Source organism: Pogoniulus pusillus, chromosome 12 (genome assembly GCF_015220805.1).
Source record: "Pogoniulus pusillus isolate bPogPus1 chromosome 12, bPogPus1.pri, whole genome shotgun sequence".
NCBI classification, from domain to species: domain Eukaryota; kingdom Metazoa; phylum Chordata; class Aves; order Piciformes; family Lybiidae; genus Pogoniulus; species Pogoniulus pusillus.
The window spans coordinates 25,580,957-25,608,421 of record NC_087275.1 but is presented as its reverse complement, the minus strand read 5'-3'; the positions used below and the strand labels follow the sequence as shown (position 1 = coordinate 25,608,421).

The 27,465-nt window shown below is 40.5% G+C and overlaps 1 protein-coding gene and 1 non-coding gene across 2 annotated transcripts in view; both read right to left on the bottom strand.

Annotated features, from left to right (window-relative positions):
* The window catches only part of CFAP47 (cilia and flagella associated protein 47), a 287,488-nt gene that overhangs the window by 18,870 nt on the left and 241,153 nt on the right, over positions 1–27,465 (bottom strand). The window contains exons 57-61 of the mRNA XM_064151944.1: positions 21,567–21,726; positions 20,838–20,932; positions 16,798–16,959; positions 8,770–8,941; positions 7,145–7,306 (exon numbers count right to left, since the gene is read on the bottom strand). Coding sequence (XP_064008014.1) covers positions 7,145–7,306; positions 8,770–8,941; positions 16,798–16,959; positions 20,838–20,932; positions 21,567–21,726 — 751 coding nt within the window. The remainder of the gene's footprint in view (positions 1–7,144; positions 7,307–8,769; positions 8,942–16,797; positions 16,960–20,837; positions 20,933–21,566; positions 21,727–27,465) is intronic.
* Positions 720–905, bottom strand: LOC135180250 (U2 spliceosomal RNA). The gene has a single exon (XR_010304347.1). It is a non-coding gene; the product is annotated as a U2 spliceosomal RNA (small nuclear RNA).

Here is a 27,465-nt window from a genome sequence, read left to right as displayed (position 1 = left end):
CTCCTCTCTTCCTCAAACTACTGAAGTGGTAAATTATTCTCAAGAAATTTATTTCTTTACAAAATTCAGCACTTTGCAAACCACACATAAAAAAGAACACATAGCACTTTTGGTCTAGTGTGGATGGGAGTTTCTTTACAATTAAAGAATCAATCATAGCATCAACCAGATTAGAAGAGACCTCCAAGATCATCCAGGCCAACCTAGCACCCAGCCCTAGCCAGTCAACTAGACCATGGCACTAAGTGCCTCATCCAGGCTTTGCTTGAACACCTCCAGGGATGGTGCCTCCACCACCTCCCTGGGCAGCCCATTCCAATGCCAATCACTCTCTCTGTGAAGATCTTCCTCCTAACATCCAGCCTATACCTCCCCTGGCACAGCTTGAGACTGTGTCCCTTTGTTCTGTTGCTGGTTGCCTGGGAGAAGAGACCAACCCCCACCTGGCTACAGCCTCCCTTCAGGTAGGTGTACACACCAATGAGGTCACCCTTCAGCCTCCTCCAGGCTGCACAACCTCAGCTCCCTCAGCCTCTCCTCAGAAGGTTTGTGTTCCAGGTCTTTCATCTGCTTTGTTGCCCTTCTCTGGACACGTTCCAGCACCTCAACATCTCTCTTGAATTGAGGGGCCCAGAACTGGACACAGCACTCAAGGTGTGGCCTGACCAGTGCTGAGTACAGGGGCATAATAACCTCCCTTGTCCTACTGGCCGCACAGTTCTTGGTGCACCATTCCTGGAAGCACTGCAATACCAAGACAATGTGTGGAGGGGAAGGAGCAAGCTCTGGATCCAACTCCCATGGCCCAAAAATCCATTTAATATAAAGTCCTCTCATCCAGGATGTATCAAGTATTAAACTGATAAGAACAGCTACTGCACTTGAAATAAAAAATAAATAAATAAATAAATAAATAAGAACAACAAAATTTCTTAATCTATAAAGCAGGTAATTGAGCAAATAAGGGATGTGGGCTGAAAATGTTGCAACGTGCTTTCAAAATTAGTTAATCATAACCTAATTGCTTGGCGTCATTTGCAGTTAACATCTGTTGGGTAACACATGAAGTTTCAGTTACTGGTAATGAAGATCTTTAAATTTATTAATGCTAAGCAGCTGTCAAATTCTGTATAGTTATTAGTGGTAGTTGGTATGATCTGGATTGTTTCCACCAAAAAATGACAATAGGGAAAAAAAAACCTAGGAAAAAACCTCCTCTCTTAATCAAAATTGGTTACATTTCCTACCAAAAATCAACTCTAGTTTAATTATTGCTCTGAATATTCAGCTTTGGGCAGCAGAAAAGGCTTAAGTCCAGTTACTACTCTATAGCTATCACTGTATCACTCTACTGGGAAGACTGCTTCAACATTAAAGGACTTTCAAAACATATGAACAAACTCTGCATGACAAGTGACTGCCAGGGAATGCTTTACTAACTATACCATCACTTCTGCTCTGTGTGTGTTGCAAAACCAAAGCAGGAGCTAGAGGCTTTAACATCACAAAATGTGAACGTTTCTGTCTTGTTGCTGTTCTGCCCAGGGGTACTATAATTCTAAATTGGTAAGCTGACTCTTCCTGTGGAAAGCACTCCAGGTGACAGGGTTAGATGCAGCCTCTGGCTAAATGTGTGACATGTCAGGTGTTGTATTAGGAAGGATGGCCATAACTTTTTGGAAGCTCTGCCTCATGTGTATCGTTATAGACATTTTTCACCTAGCCTCCATTCAGACTGAAAACCAGATCTCAGATAACATTTGTTCTTTGCAGCTGTTAGTGCGTGGGAGATGCTAAACTAAAGCATTCTTATTACATCTTTAGAGTAACAGCAGAATTTAGCAGAAGTAGTAACAAAGGGATTGGTGTAGGAATCCAGGCCTGTAACATGCACAGCAATGTGTGAGAGAGGGTGAAAGAGGGAGGGGGTGTGCCGAGAACTTAATGAAAGCATTTCATTGCAGCATACCTAATTCTGCCTCCTGCTAGTTCTAATGAAATGCATCAGTTGTGGCAGCAAAGTAGAAACACTTCTCCTAGTGGAAATCACTAACATCTTTTTCAAAGAATCACAGAATCAGTCAGAGTCAGAAGGGGCCACAAGGCTCATCTAGCTCCAAGCCCCCTGCCATGGGCAGGGACACCCTACCCTACATCAGCCTCATCCAGCCTGGCCTTAAACACCTCCAGGGATGCGGCCTCAATCACCTCCCTGGGCAACCCATTCCAGGCTGAACAACTTCCTCCTCACGTCCAGTCTGAATCTCCTCACCTCCAGCTGTGCTCCATTCCCCCTAGTCCTGTCACTACCAGGTTTTTTGTAGGCTCCCTTCAGATACTGGAAGGCTGCAATAAGGTCACCTCGGAGCCTCCTCTTCTCCAGACTGAACAGCCCCAAAGTCCTTTAGTCTGTCCTCATAGCAGAGGTGATGCAGCAGAGGGGATGCAGCAGGGATGTGGACATACTGGAGCATGTGCAGAGAAAGGCCACAAGGACGACCAGAGTGATTGAGCTCCTCTCCTATGAGAAAAGGCTGAGAGAGTTGAGGCTGCTAGTCTATGGGAGCGAAGGCCCCAAGTAAATCCTGTTCTGGCCTTCCAATATCTGAAGGGGGCCTACATAAAAGCTGGTGAGGGACTTTTTAGGATGTCAGGTAGTGACAGGACTGGAGGGAATAGAGCAAAATTAGAAGTGGGTAGGTTCAGATTGGATGTTAGGAAGTAGTTCTTCACCATAAGGGTGATGAGAAACTGGAACAGATTGCGCAGAGAAGTGGTGGAAGTCCCATCTCTGGAAGTTTTTAAGGCCAGTTTGGATGTGGCTCTGAGCAACCTTATCTAGTGTGAGGTGTCCCTGCCCATGGCAGAGGAGCTGGAATTAGATGATCCTTGACATCCCTTCCAACCCTGACAATTCGATGATTCTGTGACTTGAACTTCATCTTTCTTCTCATCTCTCCAGTCTACCAATTTTATCTCATTGTTCCAGCTATGTTTTCACAATCTGAGGAGCCTGGGATTTTGCAGATACCACTCCATTGAAACCGTATTGAGAGTATGCTGTTTGCTTTTGTGATAGCAGGTCCTATTTGTGATAAACACAGGAGAAGAAGGAGAGGTTGGGGCAGAAAGATGGATAAAACTCTAATGCATATTGGATGCAGTACATGACTAAAACAATCACTGACAGGCATATGAATTATACTACTGAAAGGAGGTTTTGTGTTTGAGAAATAAGCAGAGAGAATGAACAGGATCTCGACTAAGCATTCAAAGCAATGTAATTTACCAAACATTTCCAAGGGAACAAAGTGTTCTTAAGTATCTATTCACACTTCATGTTGGCTACTGAGGTATTTTCACTTGAAGACAAATAGAGTACTCTTATACTGTAGCTAGATATTAGTATTTTAGTGTGAATAAATACATCAACTCATCTAAAAAACTTCTGTACCAGAATACAGAGTAGCAAATAGTCTCAAAAAACCCCAGTCTGTATTAATACAAATGTTCTATCCCAAAATATGATTGATTTAAAATACCTTAAGAAGATATTTTCAGCAAAACAAATACAGAAAGGACTAGTTTTCTTAAGCAAAGCATCACTTTCATAATTTCATAGAATCATGGAATCAAACAGGTTGGAAGAGAACTCCAAGATCATCCAGTCAACCTAGCACCCAGCCCTATCCAGTCATCTAGAGCACAGCACTAAGTGCCTCATCTAGTCTTTGCTTGAACACCTCCAGGGACAGTGACTCCACCACCTCCCTGGGCAGCACATTCCAATGCCAATCACTCCTAACATCCAGCCTAGACCTCCCCTGGCACAACTTGAGACTGTGTCCCCTTGTTCTATTGCTGGTTGCTTGGGAGAAGAGACCAACCCCCACCTGGCTACAGCCTCCCTTCAGGTAGGTGTACACACCAATGAGGTCACCCTTCAGCCTCCTCCAGGCTGCACAACCTCATCTCCCTCAGCCTCTCCTCATAGGGTTTGTGTTCCAGGTCTTTCATCTGCTTCAGGTAGTTGTAGACAGCAATGAGGGGGACCCTGAGCAACTGTGTCCCATTTGTAACTCATAATCATTCCTGAGGTAATTACATCAAATGTAGTTATGGGTAAACCATAACACCATTAATTCACTCTGAAATATTTCATGCTGATTTGAGGATTTTTTTGGGGAAGGGGTGAAATTAATGGGAGAAGCCTACATTTGAGCTGCAGTTGGTGTGAACTAAAAGAAAGCTAAAACCATTGACCTTACGGTTTTGTAGTGATTACCAAAGGTGCCCTACGGGTCACTGAAGACTGTCATTCAATTTGGTATATAAATAGAAGTACCTTCAATAAAATAGTAACCCTACTCTTGAGTGGGGCCTGAAATCCAAATGTTTTGTTGCATCACTGTGTGTCCTGCTAGCCCCAAAAGATCATAGAATCATAGGATGATTTGGGCTGGAAGGGACCTCTAAAAGTCATCTAGCCTGACCCATCACTGCAGTAAGCAGGGACATCCAAGTTGTACAGGTCTTAAACAATGCTGTAAAGCCACTCTGTCCTGTAAGTAACAGAAGGAGAAAAAAAAACCAGCTGCAGAGTCCCTTTACAACAACTTGCTCAGAAATACATTTCCCCTGCCAGTCACTCTCAAAGCAGCAGTGCCATGAGCTGCTATTCAGCATAAGAAAGGAAGACAGAAAATACCTGCACAAAGTGTGGAAAAAACTCCATCTCTCCTTAATACCAGAACTGACTCTTTATGGGATGGTGTTACTAATTGTTTACTTAAAACAACCAACAACTCCAAAGGGGTGATCATTATTTCAGGGAATGTCTATCAGATGATGCTCTGTATCTCAATTGAAAATATAAGATATATTGAAGTATTTTGTACTCCTGTTTTTCATCTAAGCCATTTGAGTTATTCAAGCATTAAATTACATCTGTAACATACAAGTTTCTTGTGTAATTGCTTTTAAACTCTAGATATGGTATGTAAAATGCTGGTTGGCTGACTGTTCTGTAACAAAACCTCCACCACCATGATCTCCTAAGCAAATCAAAGATGAGATAAAGCAATGCAGGACTTACAGAACAGATGTTGGCAGTAATTACACCATGGAGTTAAGTCAGTACGTGTAAGCATTACATTTTGTATTTTAAATATGTGGTGAGGTCCTTGTTATGTTGGAATTTGTTAGAGGGAAAAAGAGAATCTGTCTTTCACCATGGCTCCTTCTTTATATAACTACAGTGATTCAGGTTTTATAATACCTTTCTAGAGAACATTAGGTCTCTTCACTGCTATCAAACACCTACCAGGAGATTACAGTATTGCCAGAGCAATTGCTTCACTTTTGTTCCTGAAACAGCCCATTCTATTGAAGCTGTTAACTTGAACACTGCCATAGGAGAATTTTTCAGAGTCCTCAGTAATTATTATCACTGACAGCCATCTAAAAGCTGGAACAACTATCTATCTGAGAGGCATGGCTTTTGGAAATAAAATGCCTTAAAAACGAAAATTAACAATTAAAACCAACAACAATTTGGAACCAGCAACACTCCCTGCTGGGGATGCCACAAAACTACAACCGAAGGTCTATCTACAATGAAAGCTGCCAATCAGCATATCCAGCACATTTTCTAGATATATATAGTAAAAAAGCATTGTTTTAAAATAAAAAGGACACTTAAAATACTTCCATGACTTAATTAGATTGTAAGGATCATGATTCTTTTAGGTTCACTGGTTACTATTTTAAAACCACACAATGTATTCCTTGACTCTCTGCCGTCTACAAATGACACTGAGTTTGCTATAGCATCCTGAAACCCTGAGAAAATAATGAAATGTCAAAATTTTATATATATATATATTTTTTTTTTTTAATACAGATTTCTGCAGAACTTTTAAAACAGAGATTAACAAAATACTGAAGAATGACACCACTATTTTACGCAGTGAAAGGGCAGAGTAGAGATGAATTTGTAGCATCCTTGCATAATAAAAAGGAATGACACATTTAAAGATTTTTAAAAGCACAGTGATTGGTTTGCACTGGATGTTTGCATAAAGTACTTTGAAAAATTATATATCAGTTAAAGAGAAGAGGAGAGGAGAGGAGAGGAGAGGAGAGGAGAGGAGAGGAGAGGAGAGGAGAGGAGAGGAGAGGAGAGGAGAGGAGAGGAGAGGAGAGGAGAGGAGAGGAGAGGAGAGGAGAGGAGAGGAGAGGAGAGGAGAGGAGAGGAGAGGAGAGGAGAGGAGAGGAGAGGAGAGGAGAGGAGAGGAGAGGAGAGGAGAGGAGAGGAGAGGAGAGGAGAGGAGAGGAGAGGAGAGGAGAGGAGAGGAGAGGAGAGGAGAGGAGAGGAGAGGAGAGGAGAGGAGAGGAGAGGAGAGGAGAGGAGAGGAGAGGAGAGGAGAGGAGAGGAGAGGAGAGGAGAGGAGAGGAGAGGAGAGGAGAGGAGAGGAGAGGAGAGGAGAGGAGAGGAGAGGAGAGGAGAGGAGAGGAGAGGAGAGGAGAGGAGAGGAGAGGAGAGGAGAGGAGAGGAGAGGAGAGGAGAGGAGAGGAGAGGAGAGGAGAGGAGAGGAGAGAAGAGAAGAGAAGAGAAGAGAAGAGAAGAGAAGAGAAGAGAAGAGAAGAGAAGAGAAGAGAAGAGAAGAGAAGAGAAGAGAAGAGAAGAGAAGAGAAGAGAAGAGAACTAAAGAAAAGAAAAGAAAAGAAAAGAAAAGAAAAGAAAAGAAAAGAAAAGAAAAGAAAAGAAAAGAAAAGAAAAGAAAAGAAAAGAGGCTTGAATAGTGAGCTTTAAACACTGCAACACATCTTCCTTAGCATTGTATTACACAGTTTAACATGCACAAGCATTTTAGGGCAAAACTTTAAAGTCATAACAGAAACATTTGGATTTATTCCAGATTTTTTTCTCTTGAGGAGCTACTGCCTAAATGTAGAATGCTTCTGTTCTCTACGCTACAAACAAAACTGTATGCTACCTATACAAAACAGCATGCACAATTGATGATGGAATAGCTGCAACCCAGTTGTACTTCTCTTGGCCAAAACTAGACTACCTGGTGTGTGTAAGTCTGAGTTCTAGCTTCAGAAACCTACATAAATATTTGATTAGAAGCAATTTTACCTTGTTTGGCTTGTAAGTTTGAAGTCAACTAGAGATTCCTTATTCAGGCCAACTGCTTCAATGTTGATGACATCATCCACTTCTGGCTCCATTGCAATGAACTGAACTGGAAACTTCCAAACACCTCCCGTGGTGCACTGTACTGTGAGAGTTGCTTCATTCCTTACAATTTCAGATAGAAACATTTAATGTACAGAATGTTATAAAACACAAACTGAGTAAATTCACTCCTAAACTGAGCCTGGAATATGGAGAATTATACTAACAAAATGAAAATACAGATGGCATTACTTTGGAATATATCCTTAATTTTGTGTGCCACAGTATGTCTCAGTTGCATTTAGACCAGAATGCAGACTAAATAGCACTTGATATTTACAGCAAAGTACAAGAAAAGACATAATATGAAAGAGAATTATTGGCACAGCCATGAGATTTATTTTTTCTGCTGCTTACTCTCTGTGGAGTTAAACAAATGTAAGTCAATATATTTTAGTTATTATTCTTTATTTTCTGTGGTGTTAGAGGAGAATTTTGTTCAGAACATGTTAACAGTACACATTAGAATAAAAAATAGATCTAATGAAGGTCTATGTACTTTAGAAAAATTCCAGACTCTGATGTCTTCAGACTGTCTAACAGGAGAGTTTGTGCTGTAGATTAAGACTAATTTGCTGCATTCAGTGAGTCCTCTATAGGAAGTCTCAACCACACAAGGATAAAAAAACAACAACAAAAAAAAACCAAACAACAAAAGAGACCCCAAAAAGCCAGAGTAGGAATAAAAAGCATTTCCAAATTAACTTCCCCTCTGATGCAGCAACACGCCGTGGGGTGAGTGCATTGTCTTTGCTCTCTGTTTCATTAACCTTCTAGCCTACTGCAAGTAAGAGCTCCCTCATGCATCCTAAGAATACCTCCTTTGCATGCAACCCATGGTACTCAGTTGTGACTGCTCCCTAATCTTCCTGGTAATGTTGAGCCTTGGAATTTACTATGTTACCTGTATGTTACTGAAGCTTCTTACCAAACTTCTTACACACATCTGACTGCTTCAAAAAGGCAGGCACACTCTCTCCCTCTCTCAGAAAGCATCTCCCCCTCACAGACTCTTTTTAAAGAGGTGGGATCTATCAATGTATATCAAAGCAATCATTTTTCACACCGTAGCTATAAGAGAGGATGTCTTCCTGTGGACTGTTGTTACCTGGCCACTAGATACTAATTTCTGATTCAGTCATTCCATCCATCCAAAAACTATAATATGCACACAAGTTCATCTAGGAAAAGGTTTTTAAGATTGATAGACCATTTTGTCTGTGTCATTTCCACAAAGTTTGAAAAGAAATAATGTTCATTGTAAGTCTTCCAGTACTTTGCTGTTTAGAAGTAAATTGAGGGACACGTGGAGTAAAGTAGTAACTCAACAGAATCATCTCACAGGCATTAAAAGGAAACACTGCTGCTTTTAACTTAAACAAATATCCTACTGAAAGCAGCAAGTGAGAAAACCTAAAATAATAGATCTCAGAGGAGAAAGAAAACAATGTGGGGTTTGCATAGCTAAGAGTGACCAGACAGGATTCTATTGTGTGTTCTGATGGTAATAAGAAACAGGAGCTTACCTCATTGGCTTGTTAGGAGCAAACACAGTATTAAAGATCAGTGTCATGATTCCAGATTCTGTATCATGTTTTCTTTCAACCAGATGCATATCAACCAAAGACTGAAGCTGAGATTTAATTTCATTTGATTGATATTGCAATTCATACATGAATTCCACTGTTGTAGAGAGACCTAAATGATACAAGAGAAAAAGATCAGTCTGTGTGTATTCTAATGTCACACAACTGGCTGGCAAGAAGAAACAATTCTTTCATTTGTTATTAAAAATGACAAATAGATACAACTTGTAATTATCCAAACGCTTGAGTGATTTGCTTCTGACTGCATAGCAAAATGGTCTGGTTTCTTATGACAAAATATGTAGTTTCTGGCAAAATGGAAGCTGGGGAACTTACTTAAGAGATACAAATAGTAATAGCAATAGTGTTCTGCTTACAACTTCTGCATGGTGAGACATTTCTACTTTACCAGACGTTAAAATTGCAAGAATGCTTAGGATAATCTCAAAAAGCCCCACAACTCATTAAGCACATCAGTGTCACTGATGGCTGCAAGACTGAGAAACAGAATACAGAGAAACAGCAAAGATGTCATTAGCAGCCTCCTTTCTTATTCCCTGTAGCAGCTATGACAAGGCCAAGTAGCAAAGTCATAAAAACAACTGCTGAGCATCTCTTATCAAATGTCTACTCCTGCTGTAAAAATGTAAAAACTGTGATACTCAGTGTGCAACAGCAATTTGTATACAGAAGGGAATGTTTCTATCAGGAAAAGAATCTCAAGTTTGTAATTATTGAACAGTTGTACACATTTTCTTGGTGAGCAGTCTTTCAACACAGCCACTAAATCCTACAGGGCATTTCACTCTACACATCTTAGGGTAAATGTTGAACTTGCACAGCTCAGTACAACGTGTGCAGAACTCGTGTGTGTGAATCCCTGTGTGTATATACTGGCTACAGAGTGCCAGTCAGCTGCAGAGTTAATTCCTTTCAACATGGAATTCTAAAACAGACACTACATATTTCTTTGCATGAAGGTCCAAGCAACAATAGACTGTGAGATACTAGAACAAAGGTTTATCATAGAATCAAGCAGGTTGGAAGAGACCTCCAAGATCATCCAGGCCAACCTAGCATCCAGCCCTGTCCAATCAACTAGACCATGGCACTAAGTGCCTCAGCCAGGCTTTTCTTGAACACCTCCAAGTACGGCAACTTCACCACATCCCTGGGCAGCCCATTCCAATAGCAAATCTCCTTCTGGGAAGAACTTCCTCCTAACATCCAGGCTAGACATCCCCTGGCACAACTTGAGACTGTGTCCTCTTCTTCTGTTGCTGGTTGCCTGGGAGAAGAGACCAACCAAAGTTTACTTTGGTTTTGCCTATCTATGATGTAAGTGACTATGGAGATGCCTTCCTATGTTTGTAGTCCTTTCTCTTGTCCTGAAATACACCAATTCCTTCTTCCTACTTCAGTAGCAAACAAGAAGTTGGAACTTTCAGTGCCATTATTTCTGTAACATATGGACCAACCCTGGGAAATGTAGCAGCTTGTATTCAAATATTTCTGACTCTTCAAAGTGGGTCCTTCACAGAAAGTTCTACACAACGAATATCAGATTAAAGAATTACACAGATGTAAGCAAAATATTATTACTGAAAAGATGGGATTATCAGTCACAGTACCACTTAATATTGAGTATTCAGGATTTCCAGATGTTCACTCGTGTATTGGAAATGTACTTTATTGCAACAAATGTTCTTTGTTGTAATTAAATAGGAACATTTTTTCCCCTACAGTTATAAAATTACTAGGATCATCCTACACTGATCCACACTTTGTTCTGTCTCTGAAAAATGTGTTTATGCCATGCACTCAGGTTCCAACACAACCCAAGGCTTGTAGTAGTCACTCTAAGACAAATGCCAAACCATGAAGATTCAGACATAAAAATTAATTACTTAATCAGAATTAAAACTGTTGTGGGGGAGAAAAGATTACATGATTTGGAGCATTCCACAGTGAGAAATCTGCAACTGTTGAGCAGATGTTTCTTTCAGCAGTTGTATTACACATTGCTGCTCAGGAAAAGCTTATTTTATGGTTCAGATGCTGGGGAGAAAACGTTGTCAGTTGTGTGATGTAGCCAAAGACATTTGGATGTGGTTTGACATTTGCATATAGTATCTTTTCACCAGAAGCAATTAAATATTTATATTTTTTTTGTGCTCTGGGTTGCTTTGTGACATGTCTATGCTTAGGTTTAGTTTCAATATTTACAATGCCTAAGGAATAACAATGCATTTGTAAATGCCAATATTTGAAAGCTTTGTTACTTTGGTTCCTCAGCTGATTTTGATCTACATTGATGATCTAGTTTAGGACTGCTCAAAGAAAAATGTAATTAGACTGTAATTAGATTTTCATCACAGTTGCCCTGATGACAACTATATTATCTTACTATGGGAAGGCTCTGTGAATATGTTAATGTATGGCTTTAGACATTTCCATAATGCATATGCTGCCTAAACAAACTGGCAGCAGCTGGAGGCTGTTTTGAAACATCACTAGAAATTTGTCCAAACTACTAAAAGTTCTGAGTTCTCTTGACTCTGAGATTTTCCACTTTCAATTAAAATGGTGAATAAATAAAACATTGGAGATAAAATTAGCATTTTCTTTAAAGTAGTGACAAATGCAGTATCGCATACTACTCAAATACGCCTTGACTTGTTAGCCCATTCTGCTATCTGCTTTCATTGCTCTCTAAAATTACCTGAAGGGAAGTTGGAGTGAGGAGGGGGACAGCCTCTTCTCCTTGGTGGCAGGCAACAGGACTAGAGGAAATGGTTACAAGCTGCACCAGAGGAAGTTTAGGCTGCATATTAGCAAATATTTCTTCACAGAGAGGGTTATTAAACATTGGAATGTTCTGCCCAGGGCAGTGGTGGTGGCACTGTCTCTTGAGGTGTTTATGCACCATGTGAAACTGGTGCTTAGGGACATGGTTTAGTGTTGACCGCATTGTCGTCTACAACTACCTGAAGGGAGGCTGTAGCCAGGTGGGGGTTGGTCTCTTCTGACAGGCAACCAGCAACAGAACAAGGGGACACAGTCTCAAGTTGTGCCGGGGGAGGTATAGGCTGGAGGTTAGGAGGAAGTTCTTCACAGAGAGAGTGATTGGCATTGGAATGGGCTGCCCAGGGAGGTGGTGGAGTCACCATCCCTGGAGGTGTTCAAGCAAAGCCTGGATGAGGCACTTAGTGCCATGGTCTAGTTGATTGGCTAGGGATGGGTGGTAGGTTGGACTGGATGACCTTGGAGGTCTCTTCCAATCTGGTTGATTCTATGATTCTATGATTCTACATATGTACAGAACATACTGCGAAAGGTCTGCTGGATATGTCTGACCCAGAATGGAGTTTCACATTGTGATTAGAGAAGCTTTTTGTATCTCTTTTGTATTTTTGAAATGCCATTAAGCACTTGACATCACTGAAGTCCAGCTCGCTACAGAATGTCATTTTTCTAGTAGCTAAAATCTAATGGACACTGCTGTGTGAGGCTACTCTCCTGTGAGCACCCACAGGATATCTAGCTACCTGAGCTCTCTGAAAATTATGCTTAGCCTGTAGCAGGCTTGTCAACATGAAACTGGCAAGAGAGAAGAACTTTCTGAGGAACCCTCCTTACTTTTACACTGTCTCTCATTCCCAGTGAGACAGGAGGAAATTAAAACTGTGATGGAAAGAGATTTGGATCACAAAAATGCTTGTCCTTATTACAGAGGCCTTTCCTTTGATGGATGCAATAAAAGAGAGATGCAAGTGAATCCACTCAATTGGCCTTCCTCACCTCTCATTCAGCAGGCTGTAATCTTTCTTGCAGTAATTTAATAAAGGAGAACAGCACGACCACAGAACACAAACACAGAATGAAAGCCCAGCAATTCATAAACTTGAAGCTTCATATTTTCTAGAAGCTAGATAAATGATTTTATTTGTGCTGAATGCAAACATATTGCACCCTCTCAACAACTTTTTTCCCTATTTTTTTTTCTTTTCCTAATTTTGCAAGGCCAGATATCCATTGTGGTCCTGACACCTGAAAAAGATTTCTTCCCCTCTTAAGTCCCCAGTCTGGTGAAATAGAAACTACAGGGGCTCAGCTACTCACTTCTACCAGACATCTAACGCTGACCTTCCAAACCTTATGAAATATCTTTCTTCATAACTTCCAGTTAGCTCTCATCTGACACTTGTCCTTCTTCTGCTACTCTACCATCTTCTTAGAGTCTTAACATAAGCTGCTAGAACTCAGTAGGCAGTAGGGAATGAACATTAAGTATGCAGTGATGTCTTGCCAGCAAAAGCAGCAGCAGCAGCAGCAGTAGACAGAATACATTACTGTACATTACATTAAACTGGTTTAATGCAGCTTTCAAGTAAATATTCAAGTGAGTAGCAAACGTGAATTATAAGAGTAATAAAGGAAAAATGTAAAAGGAAACCTGGTGGCCAAGAGCATCCCAACGTTTAAGTACACAGTATCACCTGGGCAGTAAGAAATTAATGTCATCTGAGAATAAACACCTATTTCTCTCTGTAAAATGTTGCAACTCCAGGAAAATAGCAGGAGAACAAAGGAATTGCACAAGAACAGGAAAAGGCCTAGCTGTAGATCAATATGCTTTTCATTCAATCTCTTCATAAAGGTACAAAAATGCTGTGTGTAAGGCAATATAAATATCAGCAAAGGTAACATCCTATACTTCATTAAATGGCAGAAACCAAATTAGCTTAAATGCAAAAAAACCCAAATGGATAATCAAGTGATCTCCTGCCATTGATACTGTATTTATCAAGCCTCAGTGCAATTTAAGGAAACTCTCACTGCAATTCAGTGCATATATCATTTTTTGTCTCTTCCCTGAAAATTCCTTTCCATATCTAACTAAAGATTTTCATCCACATCTTCAAGGCTTTGCAAAACTCCACCCTTAGCCACATCTTCTTATACCTTGCAACACTCTGCCTATTTCCCTAGCAACCAGCTCCAACATTTCTTTTCTAAATACTATTTCACATTTTATTTTTCTGATTGCCTTTTTTTTTTCTCTTTCAAAACACTTCTTTCAAACAAATTCCAGCTGTAAAGAAAGCAATAGAAAGCACTTACCACCCGACCCCATCCCAACACCCATTTCTTGGTTTGGTTTTTTTTAAGAGTGTTTTTCTTTTTAAAAACCCCACATGAATCCCCATATAGGAAGCACAGAGTATGAATCTAGCATCTGCTGGTCTGCATATTTTTCTGCATTCTTCCTTGCAGCTACTGTCCATGCTGGAACATGTCCAGAGAAGGGCAACAAAGCTGGTGAAAGGCCTGGAACACAGCCCCGTGAGGAGAGGCTGAGGGAGCTGGGGGTGTGCAGCCTGGAGAAGAAGAGGCTCAGGGCAGACCTCATTGCTGTCTACAACTACCTGAAGGGAGGCTGTAGCCAGGTGGGGGTTGGTCTCTTCTGCCAGGCAACCAGCAACAGAACAAGGGGACACAGTCTCAAGTTGTGCCAGGGGAAGGTATAGGCTGGATGTTAGGAGGAAATTCTCCCCAGAGAGAGTGATTGGCATTGGAATGGGCTGCCCAGGGAGGTGGTGGAGGCACTGGCCCTGGAGGTCTTCAAGAAAAGCCTGGATAGGGCTGGGTGCTAGGTTGGCCTGGATGATCTTGGAGGTCTCTTCCAACCTGGTTGATTCTATGATTCTATTTGTGATGGTTTGGGGGTTACCCCGCCCCCCCACACTTTTGAATTTGCCCCAGCTAACTCAGACGGACCCTGAACAACAAAATTATGTCATTTTCGCTAGACAGTACTTAGATCATCTTCACTTTCTTAAGAATCAGAGAATCACAGAATGTCAGAGGTTGGAAGTGACCTCAAAGATCATCCAGTCCAACCTTTCTGCCAGAGCAGGATCACCTGCACAAGTTTACACAGGAATGCAGCTAGGTAGGTTTTGACACTCTCCAGAGAGGGAGTCTCCACAACTCCCCAAGCAGCCTGTAGCAGTCCTCTGTAAGAAACTATAACAATTTTCTATTTCAAATTATATATTTCATATTAGATGAAATTTAATTTCTTCTAATGCTTGAAGATTTTTTCACTTCCCAAGAACGTGCACTTGTTCAAATAATTTAAATACTGAAGCACAGTAGTAGCTGTTTAAAACCCATCTGCCAGTAATTATTATCATTTATGACTACACATACACAATTACTCTTCCACGGGAGAAAAAAAGAAATGAAAACCACTTTGCCTGGCTGTTACCATAGAGGTTTACACTTTTATTTAGGTTATTACTTATAATCTGCAGAAAGCTGAGATAGTACTATGAAATTTGATTTCTAACAGGCCTCACATTGATCTAGCAATAATGTCAGGATAATATCGTTTGAAACCATGAAAACACCAGACTTATAAATGACTTTCCTACCTATGCTGTATGCAAAGCATTTTGTTACCAAACTTCTTGCTTGAAAAGATGCAGTGTCCCAAATCAGTATGTAAGGAAGCCAGTGTTATTAAATATGAAATATTATTGCTATGAATAAAACAAGCACTTCACATCATGAATCAGCAAGTCTTTCTAAATGCTGCCTCCACTTGCTCAATGGCTGTTATTCTTGTCAATTCAGATGCCAGTGTGTTAAAGGGAAATAACTCAGGTATATTTAATGCAGCCTGCCCATAGCTGACAAGTCAATAAATATCTACACTCCACAGATAATGAAAAGTTAGCATGTATGTTGATATGCAGCAGTTCTCACAAGGCTGAATAAATAAAGTTATATAACATTCACAGTCCCCCAAAGAAGCAAGAATGTGTATTGAGAACTTCATGGATTTCTTTTACTATATTGATCTCTATTACTTTGTGATACATAGATTCATAGAATCAACCAGGTTGGAAGAGACCTCCAAGATCATCCACTCCAACCTAGCACCCAGCCCTATCCAGTCAACCAGACCATGGCACTAAGTCCCTCATCCAGGCTTTGCTTGAACACCTCCAGGGATGGTGACTCCACCACCTCCCTGGGCAGCCCATTCCAATGCCAATCACTCTCTCTGGCAACAACTTCCTCCTAACATCCAGCCTATACCTCCCCCAGCACAACTTGAGACTGTGTCCCCTTGTTCTATTGCTGCTTGCCTGTCAGAAGAGACCAACCCCCACCTGGCTACAGCCTCCCTTCATGTGTCATGGGTGTTCAATAACATCTGTCTTTAAAAGTAGGATGACTTTGAACACAAAAAGAGATTTAGGTTATGTCTCAAAGGTACAATAATTGATCGAGGTAAAATGAAACAATGCATAATTTGTTGTAGCATGACCATTAACACACACCCACCCCTATTAATAGAAACATTGGGCATGCAGCAGTAACAAGCATTCTTTCCTTACTACTTACACATTGTACTATTCTCTTTCAGAAAGATCTAGTATGAAAAGCTGATTTATCTCCAAAGAAATTGATTTTCAATGTGTTTTCTGCTGATTAACTGTAAGTGGAACCCATCTTTTTACAAAGCTTTATTACTTCTCTTGAACTAGACCACCTTCTTTAATCCATTTTGCTGCAGATATTGACCTGCTGGTGGGAATGCATCTTACAAATAGGGACAACCTGCAGTTAAATATTTCCTTGCAATGCTTACACAGACATATTGTTGCTAGCTTTAGTCTTTGCAGAAACAATCCTCTTTTAAAGGAGATGGGCTGTGTGTGCAAGCCTCACATTCAAGACAGATAGCAAAACAGTGTTCAGGTTCAAAAGGTCCCTATAACTTCACACATATTGTTAGAGGAACATCCCATATTTGCAACAGGGTAGAAACAGGGACTGAGAGGAGGATTTGTTTAAACCTCATCTGTTTTCACGGCAGAGCTACACTCAGTGAAGCAATTACTTTACTTGGAATGCCCTAAATAGCACAACATACAAGGTAGTTATTCTTACCATCAGTGTCCTGGATTTCATCTTGGATGTCAGCTGGACTACTTGCATTGACCTTGGCAGAATTTTGTCTGGCAGGTGTAGAAGTTGCACCAGGAATCGCACCTGTCAGTGGCACTTCTACTCTTCTTTCTACTCTCTGCCTGGCTTGACAGCATATCACAGCTACAGCAAAGCAAGAATCAGTTATTTGTAAAGCATCAGCATCCTGATTTTAATAAAACAATGACATGTGGAAGTTAAATGTGCTTAGAGAACTACAAAAACCCAATAAGGACCAAGACAACGAAAAGCTTTCCCCCAACCTACCGTTTCTACAATTCTGTTTAGGTGAAGTAGTAGAAAATACTACTGCTAAGCAAATGAAAATCTGTTGCTACAGTTAGTTCACAACAGCATCTGAAAACATCTCCCTTGTTTGGTAGTCATGAAAACTATCTTCATTTTACTTCACTTGCAGACAGAAATTATGGCACAGTTTGACATATGCCACTGAAAAGGAAGATTGAAAGGCAGGCAAAGAAATGAATCTATTTAAATGTGAAAGGATATTAAGCCATTCTGATTCCTTAAGCCAGAAATGCTAGCTTTCAAACTTCAGCTTTTATGGAACTGTGCTAGAATCAGAAGTATTTTTGCATGAGTTTTTCTTTGATGCATAACATACTCTTTTTTTTTTTTTGTCAGTTCATTACACTATTTTCTTTTATTTTGGAAGATATGTCTTTTTGCATTACAAATAGTTGGGGTTTAGCTTATACACTAGCTTTTATAAAGCATACTTTAACAGTTATTGCATATGGTTCTTTCAATAGTTATTGGCAAAGGAAAAAAATCAGATGCAAGAACTGAAAGAAAAAGATGTTTTCCCAAAGAAAATACTTAGAATTATGTATAGTTACAAAAATCAACATGAAATCATAGGGCTGATTGCATACTTCTCAGTTCCAAAGTCTAAATATTATTTTAATCAGAATTATACTGAATGATTCTTCAAAATTTAACATCCAGATTTAATGGTAAACAATTTAGAATCCCATCTTGGTAAGCAATTATGTAAAGTTATTAAAGAGCAATGTAAGCCTTATTTCTGTACTATGCTTATTTAGCTTCAACTTCTAGTTCTGGAGCTCGATGCACTATCATCACCTCAGAAAATATATAAATGTATATTAGGTTCAAGAAATTTAATTTCTCTGAGAAAATTAAGTGCCTTTTTTTTCCCCCTCCTTGGCCTTTTTTTTCCTGTTTAAGAGGGTTTAAGTAATTTATAGAGCTCTCTTCTAAATATTTCCACAAAGGAGAGCTCCTGAAATAGTAAAAAAAAATATCTTTAGTTCAAGACCTCATGGTCTCATATTTAAGAATAGATTACATTATCTGTATTACACCATCTTACCAAGTATTTACTATGTGCGTATGTTATGCTTGCACCATTTTCTATTCTACAGCTCATGTTGCTACCAGAAATCATTCTACCTTTTATTTTGTCCAAAATGGCTAATTAATATTTATGGATAAATATCATATCCATGTGGATCCTATCCAAGGACTGAACAAGTCATTGAGCAATCTGTTCTAATTAGATGTAAGCAAGGAGTTGGATTAGTTGACTTCCAGTGGTGCCTTTCCAATCTAGATTACTGTGTGCTACCTGGACTCTACAAGAACTAACTGAGCATTCTGGATGATTCTCCATTTGTAATCACTTCCATAAGATAGTAAAGTTGTAATCTACTTAACACCTACTACATGGCTTATGACAACAGATCATTTTAATTGGTCTCATGAGATAGGAAGCCAAGTGACTTCTAGAAGTACATTAAGATGCAAATAAGAGTGACACAAAAGATGAACTGCCTAATGCACTAGTAAAGCAGCTTCAGTTTTTGACAGAACAGCTTGTAGCCTCCAGGCAACTTTAATAAATGTCTGCATCAAGAGAAATGACAATGCTATCTCAATCATTATTGAAAACAATGATTTAGAAACAAAGCAGGTTTCTTGGGAATTACCTGCTTAGGATTCATGTATGTAGTAGTTTAAGACTCATTGGAAAATTCCAAATGGAGAAATTGGGACTTTCCTGAAAGCTCAGCACAGAATGTAAATAAATAGAGGATTGGTTAATCATAAAGTCTATGTCATTCATTGGTTTGCTAATTGGGATAAAAAGTCAGTACATAAACAATCTTTCTTCTTTCTTGTCTTTGGTTTCCATCTCCTTGCAACTCCCTGCCTCACACTGCTCCCCTTATCTCTGTCCTAACATCGCTGGTACAAACTGTCTAGGAGGTAGCAGGAGAAGGGAGGGAGAGGGAGGAGGGAGTGGATCCGGTTGCTGGAAACCCTTCTAGGTTCATCTAGGGGAGTTGAGGAACCATTCAGATGGATCCATTTCAGGCTTCCTTGTGTTGTTCCTACCTTGTAGATAATGACAAATATTTGTGAATGTATTCTTGTACATATGGACTGTATTATATGCCTGTTATGTTTTAGCTTGCTGTAAATGCACAGCTTCATTTGCTTCCAAGCCTTCTGATTCGGTCTGGTGCATTTTAACCCACCACTGTATTACAACAGCAATTTCTATTTGGACCAAAGGCTTTCTGAATCAAAGTAGGAATGGAATCTGTTTCATAAATATACTTAAAAGTAAATATTTTAGTTTTCCAGGTCATTTTTCAATGAGAGCTCTATCACTTGGAAAAAAAAATTAGCCCAACACAACATGCTGATGACCAACAAGAGATATGTACTGAGAATGACTGCAAAGCTCCTTGCATGAAAAAAAAAATAATATCAAATATATAATTCTTAAAATAAGATTCTAAAGTTTAGTTTTCCTGTTTTGAAGGATTTAGGAATTTAAAGTGTCCTAAGATTTGAGGTTACATCAGTTTTTGCTTGTACACAAAAGGAATGTCACTGAAGGAATTTATGAATGCTAGCAGTTTTAATTCATAACTTCTGTAACTGAGACAAACAGCCCAATAAAAGGGAGATTTATCTGCAAGTCTGCCAATGAATTACATAACAGCTTTAAATAACACAACAAACATTCAGATAAATATACATAGTTTAAATGCTAATGAGACTTGTTAAAGTCATCATTTCTGGCAGCAGTTGATTGCATGATAATATTTTGCTTGGTTCCTGAAGGTATTAAAGTGGAAATTAATGAGATGAAAGCTCTAATTAATATCACATCATTGGCATTTGTCTGCAAGTAAAGGGTTCTTAAGAAAATTAGATTAATGACAGTAAAAATATCTATTTTTATAGTCCTCCAAAACTTATTCCTGTTCCTTAGTCTGCTATAGTATAGAAAAATATATTAACTCATTAAAATACAAGATGAAAGGATGGTGCATTGTCCTTCATCTACAGCCTGAGTTGTAGTTGCACTGAGGATATAGATTTGAAAAGCTGTTCACAATTTCTGGGATTACATCACACCTTTATAAAATAGTTACATCAAACCTATAAACATTTACTGTCCCCAAAATCAGCACAATAAAAATCTTATGAATGTCAGTAATCTTTTAATGCAGGTTTACTTCTCTGGAGCAAGTGGGAAATCTTACAGCTATTTACACTGCTCTCTATTCTGGTTCTGTTTAAGGAATGAAATTCAAGGCTGAGAAAAGCATTGGACATCTCCAATATTTTGTGCCCTGTAAACTCTCCAGAAAGGTGTTCTGGGTAGACAAGAATAAATCTACCTTAGTATCTGTCTTTCAGATGATTCACCTTCAGTTGTCTATCTCATCATTAACTGGGACACTGAAGGGTGTGCATCTTGGGGTTTTCAACTGCTCCCAGCTCCTTTTATCCACAGTGAGAATAAAATAATACATCTATATTGATTTCGTAGGTCACGAAAGAGATTTTATTTTTAGCATGCAAATTTATCTTTTTTTTTTAAGATGTAGCAAAGTACTACTGCAAGTTGTTGTGATCAAACAGGTGAGAACAAAGTGACTAGTTAATTTTCCTAAATACACTCTATGAGGTGGGGTTTTTTTTCAATCACTACCTACCCGGAACTAATTTCTGCTGCACTGCTTCAGGTATTCCACAAACAGGATAGATCCAAAGTATTTCCTGAAGTTCACCATTCTCTCCTAGAGTAACACTGGTGGGGAAATAAGTGCAGAGTATCATTATGATATATTCCAGAGAAGCCTTTTTGAAAACTAATCTAGACTTGAGAGTTGGAGAGGTGAGACTTCATTTTATTGTATGCTGTAATGTTAAACATGTCTAAGAAAAACATTAAATCAAACCCAACCCCATCAGAACAGCAAAAATTTACATCCACTGACTTTAACTTCATCTTTTAATGTTCTTTCAGGATATGAGAAAATTTGGCTTGACCTGCTCTCTCATGCCATATCCACACTGAAGCAAAGCTTATGCAGTTTATGTGTTGTATAAATGAATCCCAAGGAGAATTATTATTAGCTCAAATGTACTGAAAAATTAGAGGCATCTAAGAGCTTTCACTTGCTCAATAACTCCACTGGCAGCTAGTACTGTACATTATCTCTACTGAAATTCAGAAAAGGTAGGTATTGAAACAGATAAATATCTTACTCTAAACCTGCATACTTTGCAGGGCAGAACAAAAGCTTATGTCAGATACATATTGCTCTGAAAATGAGACACTCGATTGCCCTTGGGAGCTTCACATGAATAGCCAAAGGAGAAAATGATGATAGGATTAAGTATCCTCAGCTACTTTTTATTTTCCTGTTGGAATAAATTACCTCTTTAAGTCTTTATTTAATTCTGCAGAATCCTCATAAGGCCAGTTTTCACCATTTTCCCTCATTACATGAATTACCACCACAGCCTCACAAGTTTTCATTGTATCTGGCATGTATAACACTGGGATGTCCAGTTTTTCCTTTGGAGCTAATCGAGTTCCTGTAAGACAGAACAGATCATTATGGTATTTTGAAAGCCTTAACAATTATTCATATCATTTTAGTCATGTATTTCCCTTTTTCTCTTTTTGATGCACTATTTAACATCTTATCACAGAGCATCATTTTCCCTGTGATAGCAAATTTCATTTCACCCTGCTCTTGCTAACAGCCAAATTTCATCTCATAGCAGTATTTGTGGACTGCCTTCCTGTAATAAGGTACATTTTGATTCAGTGTCCTGAGCAGAGTGGTTCACACAGAGTATTATTTTAGACTTCTACTCACTGATAACATTTTGCAATAAGACCCAGAGAGACTCTGAAGGCACTTTAGGTGAACATCCCATATTTAGTATTCAAAGATCATGTGTAATACATGTAAGTGAATTCCCTGATTTTCTAGAGCCTAAGTCATGGGTTGTGGATTGCAACATGAGTAATACTGCATAAAAAAGACCAGTCCAAATTATGTCCATAGCCTAAAAATGATGGTTTAACACCTTCCTCAACTAATAAATCCTTATGAAAAACTAATCACATCTATAAGCCTCATCTTAGGAACAGCCATCACAATCTCAGCTTAATTTACACTTCCTCTAATTGTTCATGTTGAAGACATCATTGAAATATATATTTTTTTACACTGACATTATATGAGCCCATAAATGTTTATAAATATGTAAAGGGTGAGTGTCTAGAGGATGGAGTCAGGCTCTTTTCGGTGACACCCAAGGAAAGGACAAGGGGCAATGGGTAGAAGTTGAGGGATTAGAAGTTCCATGGAAACATGAGGAATTTCTTTTTCCCTGTGAGGGTGAAAGAACATTGGAACAGGCTGCCCAGGGGGGTTATGGAGTCTCCCTCTCTGGAGATATTCAAAACCTGCCTGGATGTGGTCCTGTGTGATCTGGTGTGCTAGTTTGAAGCTAGCTAGAATATTTTGGTGAGAAGAATTAGATTATAGGCTGTGAAAAGGAAACAATGGTGATGTCTACTTCACTCATAGGCATACATAACAGAGTTGTTTTCTGTCTCTGGCTGCCTCCCTTCTCTCTATAACCTGCTGTCTGTGCAACTAATCTGTCTGGTTCCTAACCCCCCTGGAGTATTCTCCAAACTCACCTTGCACATAAGGCAAAGTCTGGGATAAGGTAGAGGGGTGGAAAGGAGGTGGAAAGGTGGTTGGGAGCCCCTCCTGGGGCCTCAGGTTTCTGGGAGGACTGTTGTGTTTCTGTATTGCCTTTTTAACTTGTATGTTTTTGTCTATAGCTGTAGATATTGTAAATATCTGCTTGCATATTGTGCTAAGCTGTAAATATAAAGCTCCATTCTAATTTCCAGCTTGGTTGAGTCTAGTCTGGGTGATTTCTTACGTGTGGGGGAGTGGGTAACACTTAAACCATCACTTCTGATATAGATGATCCTGCTCTGGCAGGGGGGTTGGACTGGATGATCTTTGGAGGTGCCTTCCAACCCCTGACATTCTGTGATTACTATTATAGTTGCTATTAAAGAAAAACAAACAAGCAAACAAAAAAACCCCCAACCCTCAACAGCATATGTTGGCAATAATGAAGTTGGCCTCATATATTTTGCATTTTTAAGGGTCTTTTTCCAATGCTTTGCCAGTTTGCCAAGAGTCAGAACAGCTACCTAAGGGCAGGTAGCTACTTTAACAACAAACTTAGAGAAAAAGGACACAAAGCAGAACAAGTAAATAATGCAGCCTTTTCCCTGTCAACCTCCTTGCTTTGAAATCAGTTCTGGAAATTTGGTGGAACTGACAGCTCAGGGTTAGGGTTTCATCTTTAACTCTAACTTCAGAAAAAAACTCTTAGTTATGAGCACCTACTTCTACATTAAGCTTTCAATCCTTTTTTGTGATATTGTTTCATACCTGCTCTAATGCATACATACAAGCCCCTTGGTATCATTCCCTGAGAAGGATTGAATCTGCTCAAGTTGGCATGCATGGGACAAGAAACACTCTCCCTGTGATTGCTTCTTGCGATAACCACAGGCTCAAAAATGTCAGCAAGGAAATTCTATCTTGCTCTTTTACCATCCTACAGCCTAAGCGGTTTGAGGGTGAAGACCTCAATGATGAGAGCTGTAGCAGTGGATAAGAAAATCTTAATGCAGTTTTGGGGGAGGACAAAATAATTAAATTTAAAAAAAAAACTAAAAAAGGGCAGTGGGAACATATGGAAGTTTAGAAATTAAGGTGGTTACACAGGGAGACAGTAAAATGATGACTGTGATACTGTGATGGTTTGGGTGTTACCTGCTCCCCCCCCCCCCCCCAATTTGGAAATCACCCAGACTAGACTCAGCTGGCTCTGGAAATTGGGTGAAGCTTATATTTACAGCTTAGCACAAGATCCACGGCTTGGGTGGCTACACTCTACGCTGGGTTAGGAACTGGCTGGAGGGCCGGACCCAGAGAGTGGTGGTGAATGGTGCCACATCCAGCTGGAGGCTGTCACTAGTGGTGTCCCTCAGGGATCAGTGCTGGGCCCCATCCTCTTTAACATCTTCATAGATGATCTGGATGAGGGCATGGAGTCAGTCATCAGCAAGTTTGCAGATGACACCAAGCTGGGGGCAGATGTGGCTGGGTTGGAGGGCAGAAGGGCTCTGCAGCGGGACCTTGACCGCCTGGACAGATGGGCAGAGTCCAAGGGGATGGGGTTCAATAGCTCAAAGTGCAGGGTGCTGCACTTTGGCCACAACAACCCCATGCAGAGATACAGGCTAGGGTCGGAGTGGCTGGAGAGCAGCCAGACAGAGAGGGATCTGGGGGTACTGATTGATACCCACCTGAACATGAGCCAGCAGTGTGCCCAGGTGGCCAAGAGAGCCAGTGGCATCCTGGCCTGCATCAGGAATGGTGTGGTCAGCAGGAGCAGGGAGGTCATTCTGCCCCTGTACTCTGCACTGGTTAGACCACACCTTGAGTACTGTGTTCAGTTCTGGGCCCCCCAGTTTAGGAGGGACATTGAGATGCTTGAGCATGTCCAGAGAAGGGCAACGAGGCTGGTGAGAGGCCTTGAGCACAGCCCTATGAGGAGAGGCTGAGGGAGCTGGGATTGGTTAGCCTGGAGAAGAGGAGGCTCAGGGGTGACCTTATTGCTGTCTACAACTACCTGAGGGGTGGTTGTGGCCAGGAGGAAGTTGCTCTCTTCTCTCAGGTGGCCAGCACCAGAACGAGAGGACACAGCCTCAGGCTGTGCCAGGGGAAATTTAGGCTTGAGGTGAGGAGAAAGTTCTTCACTGAGAGAGTCATTGGACACTGGAATGGGCTGCCCGGGGAGGTGGTGGAGTCGCCGTCCCTGGGGCAGTTCAAGGCAAGGTTGGACGTGGCACTTGGTGCCATGGTCCGGCCTTGAGCTCTGTGGTAAAGGGTTGGACTTGATGATCTGTGAGATCTCTTCCAACCTTGGTGATACTGTGAAGATAGAAGCAGATATTTACAGTATATACCGTTAAAATCTTAATCTTCCTATTTGCTGCATTATCTGTCAAGTTTGCCCCCAGGATTTAGAAGCTATGCAATACATATGCACATATGCTTGGCAATTGTGCGGTCAAAGTGGTTTTTGAAAGCCTTGTAACTAATTTTTAATGAAGTGCCTGAAATAACTAAGCTGACCACACACCGGTGCCATCCCTCTGGAAACATCTGAACTAGGAACCCTGCCCTCAGAAGCAGAACTCAGCTACAGCACTGATACTGAGAAAAGAAGGCTCCAAGGAGACCTTATTGTGGCCTTCTAATATCTGAAAGGGACCTACAAGAAACCTGTGAGGGACTTCTTAGGATGCTGGAAGAGATGTAGAAGGGAGAAAGGTGTCAAATCACAGTCCTGTTATGCTACCCAAGGAGGTGGTGGAGTTGCCATCCCTGGAGGTGTTCAAGAAAAGCCTGGATGAGGCACTTAGTGCCATGGTCTAGTTGATTGGATAAGGCTGGGTGCTAGGTTGGACTGGATGATCTTGGAGGTCTCTTCCAATCTGGTTGATTCTGTGATTCTATGATAGGATTAGAGGGAATGGAGCAAAACTAAAAGTGGGTAGATTCAGGTTGAATGTTAGGAAGAAGTTCTTCACCATGAGGGTGCTGAGACACTGGAACAGGTTTCCCAGGGAGGTGGTGGAAGCCCCATCCCTGGAAGTTTTTAAGGCCAGGCTGGTTGTGGCTCTGAGCAATCTGATCTGGTGTGAGGTGTCCCTGCCCATGGCAGAGGGGTAGGAACTGGCTGATCTTGGAGGTCCCTTCCAACCCTGACAGTTCTGTGATTCCCCTGTGACAGAAAAGGCAGCTCTCTACCACGATTTGCCCACTTGGGTCTACTCTGCTGTAATTAAGGCCAAAGCCTGTAACATCTTTAAAACAGAAGTTTGCTCTTGAGAATATATTTGCAATTAGATTGCCTTCAATCCAAACACATGCATAACAAAGTAGTGCAATCAACAAGAGTGTGTAAGCACTTTTTAACACCATTATGCCACATCCCTCAGATTCATTTGCAACTCTTTTAAACAAATAGAATGGACTGTAAACTAATACTTAGTTACAATACATATGCACTGCATATGCTATTTGAACTGTAACTTAATTATGCCTCTGACAGGATGCAGTGGCTTGGGTTTTTTTTTTTTTATAATACATTTTAATTTAGAACCCATATGATAGCATCCTGGGTTATTCTGGCAGAAAATTGGTTATTAAAGACCATGAAAAGGCAAACTTCATAATATTGCTGTTGAAATAGAATGGATTCACATTTTTTTAATGAAAAAAATCTTCATAGTAGAAGCAGTTCATAATGACAGTAATTTTTCTAGCACTGGGCTTGCTGGCAGCTGTCAAATAGCCAACTAATCATTAGCTGCCTGTACAGACTTATTTGCTTCTGATTTGGCCTAGTTTATAAGATAGATTAAACAGGCCTTGGTGCAAAAAATCACACATTGCTCCATGTTTCTCTTTTCTTCCTTTCATTTAGAGAATGTGGGCCAGCAACTGCTACACTAAGTGGACAGCTTTCATACGAATCAGGATTACCAACCAAGCTGTTCCTATTTGCCTGTAGACCTCAGGTATTCTGCTACAATCATAGAATCATAGAATCAATCACATTGGAAGAGACCTCCAAGATCATCAACCTAGCACCCAGCCCTAGCCAATCAGCTAGACCATGGCACTAAGTGCCTCATCCATACTTTTCTTCAACACCTCCCTGGGCAGCCCATTCCAATGCCAATCACTCTCTCTGGCAACAACTTCCTCCTAGCATCCAGCCTATATGTCCCCCAGCACATCTTCAGACTGTGTCCCCTTCTGGTGCTGGTTGCCTGTCAGAAGAGACCAACCCCCACCTGGCTACAGCCTCCCTTCAGGTAGTTGTAGACAGCAGTGAGGTCACCCCTGAGCCTCCACTTCTCCAGGCTAAACAACCCCCACCTCCCTCAGCCTCTCCTCATAAGGTTTGTGTTCCAGGCCTCTCACCAGCTTCATTGCCCTTCTCTGGTCATGTTCCAATATCTCGATATGTCTCTTGAATTGAGGAGCCCAGAACTGGACACAGTACTCAGGGGGTGGCTTGACCAGTTGTAAAACCTGTCTTAGAAGGAAAGACTGAATAGTAAGATCTTTTCCCCCTGGAGAAAGTGCAGGGGGGACTTGATCAGAGTTTTCTAGTACTAAAGGACTGGAGCTCTCCCTTCACAAGGAG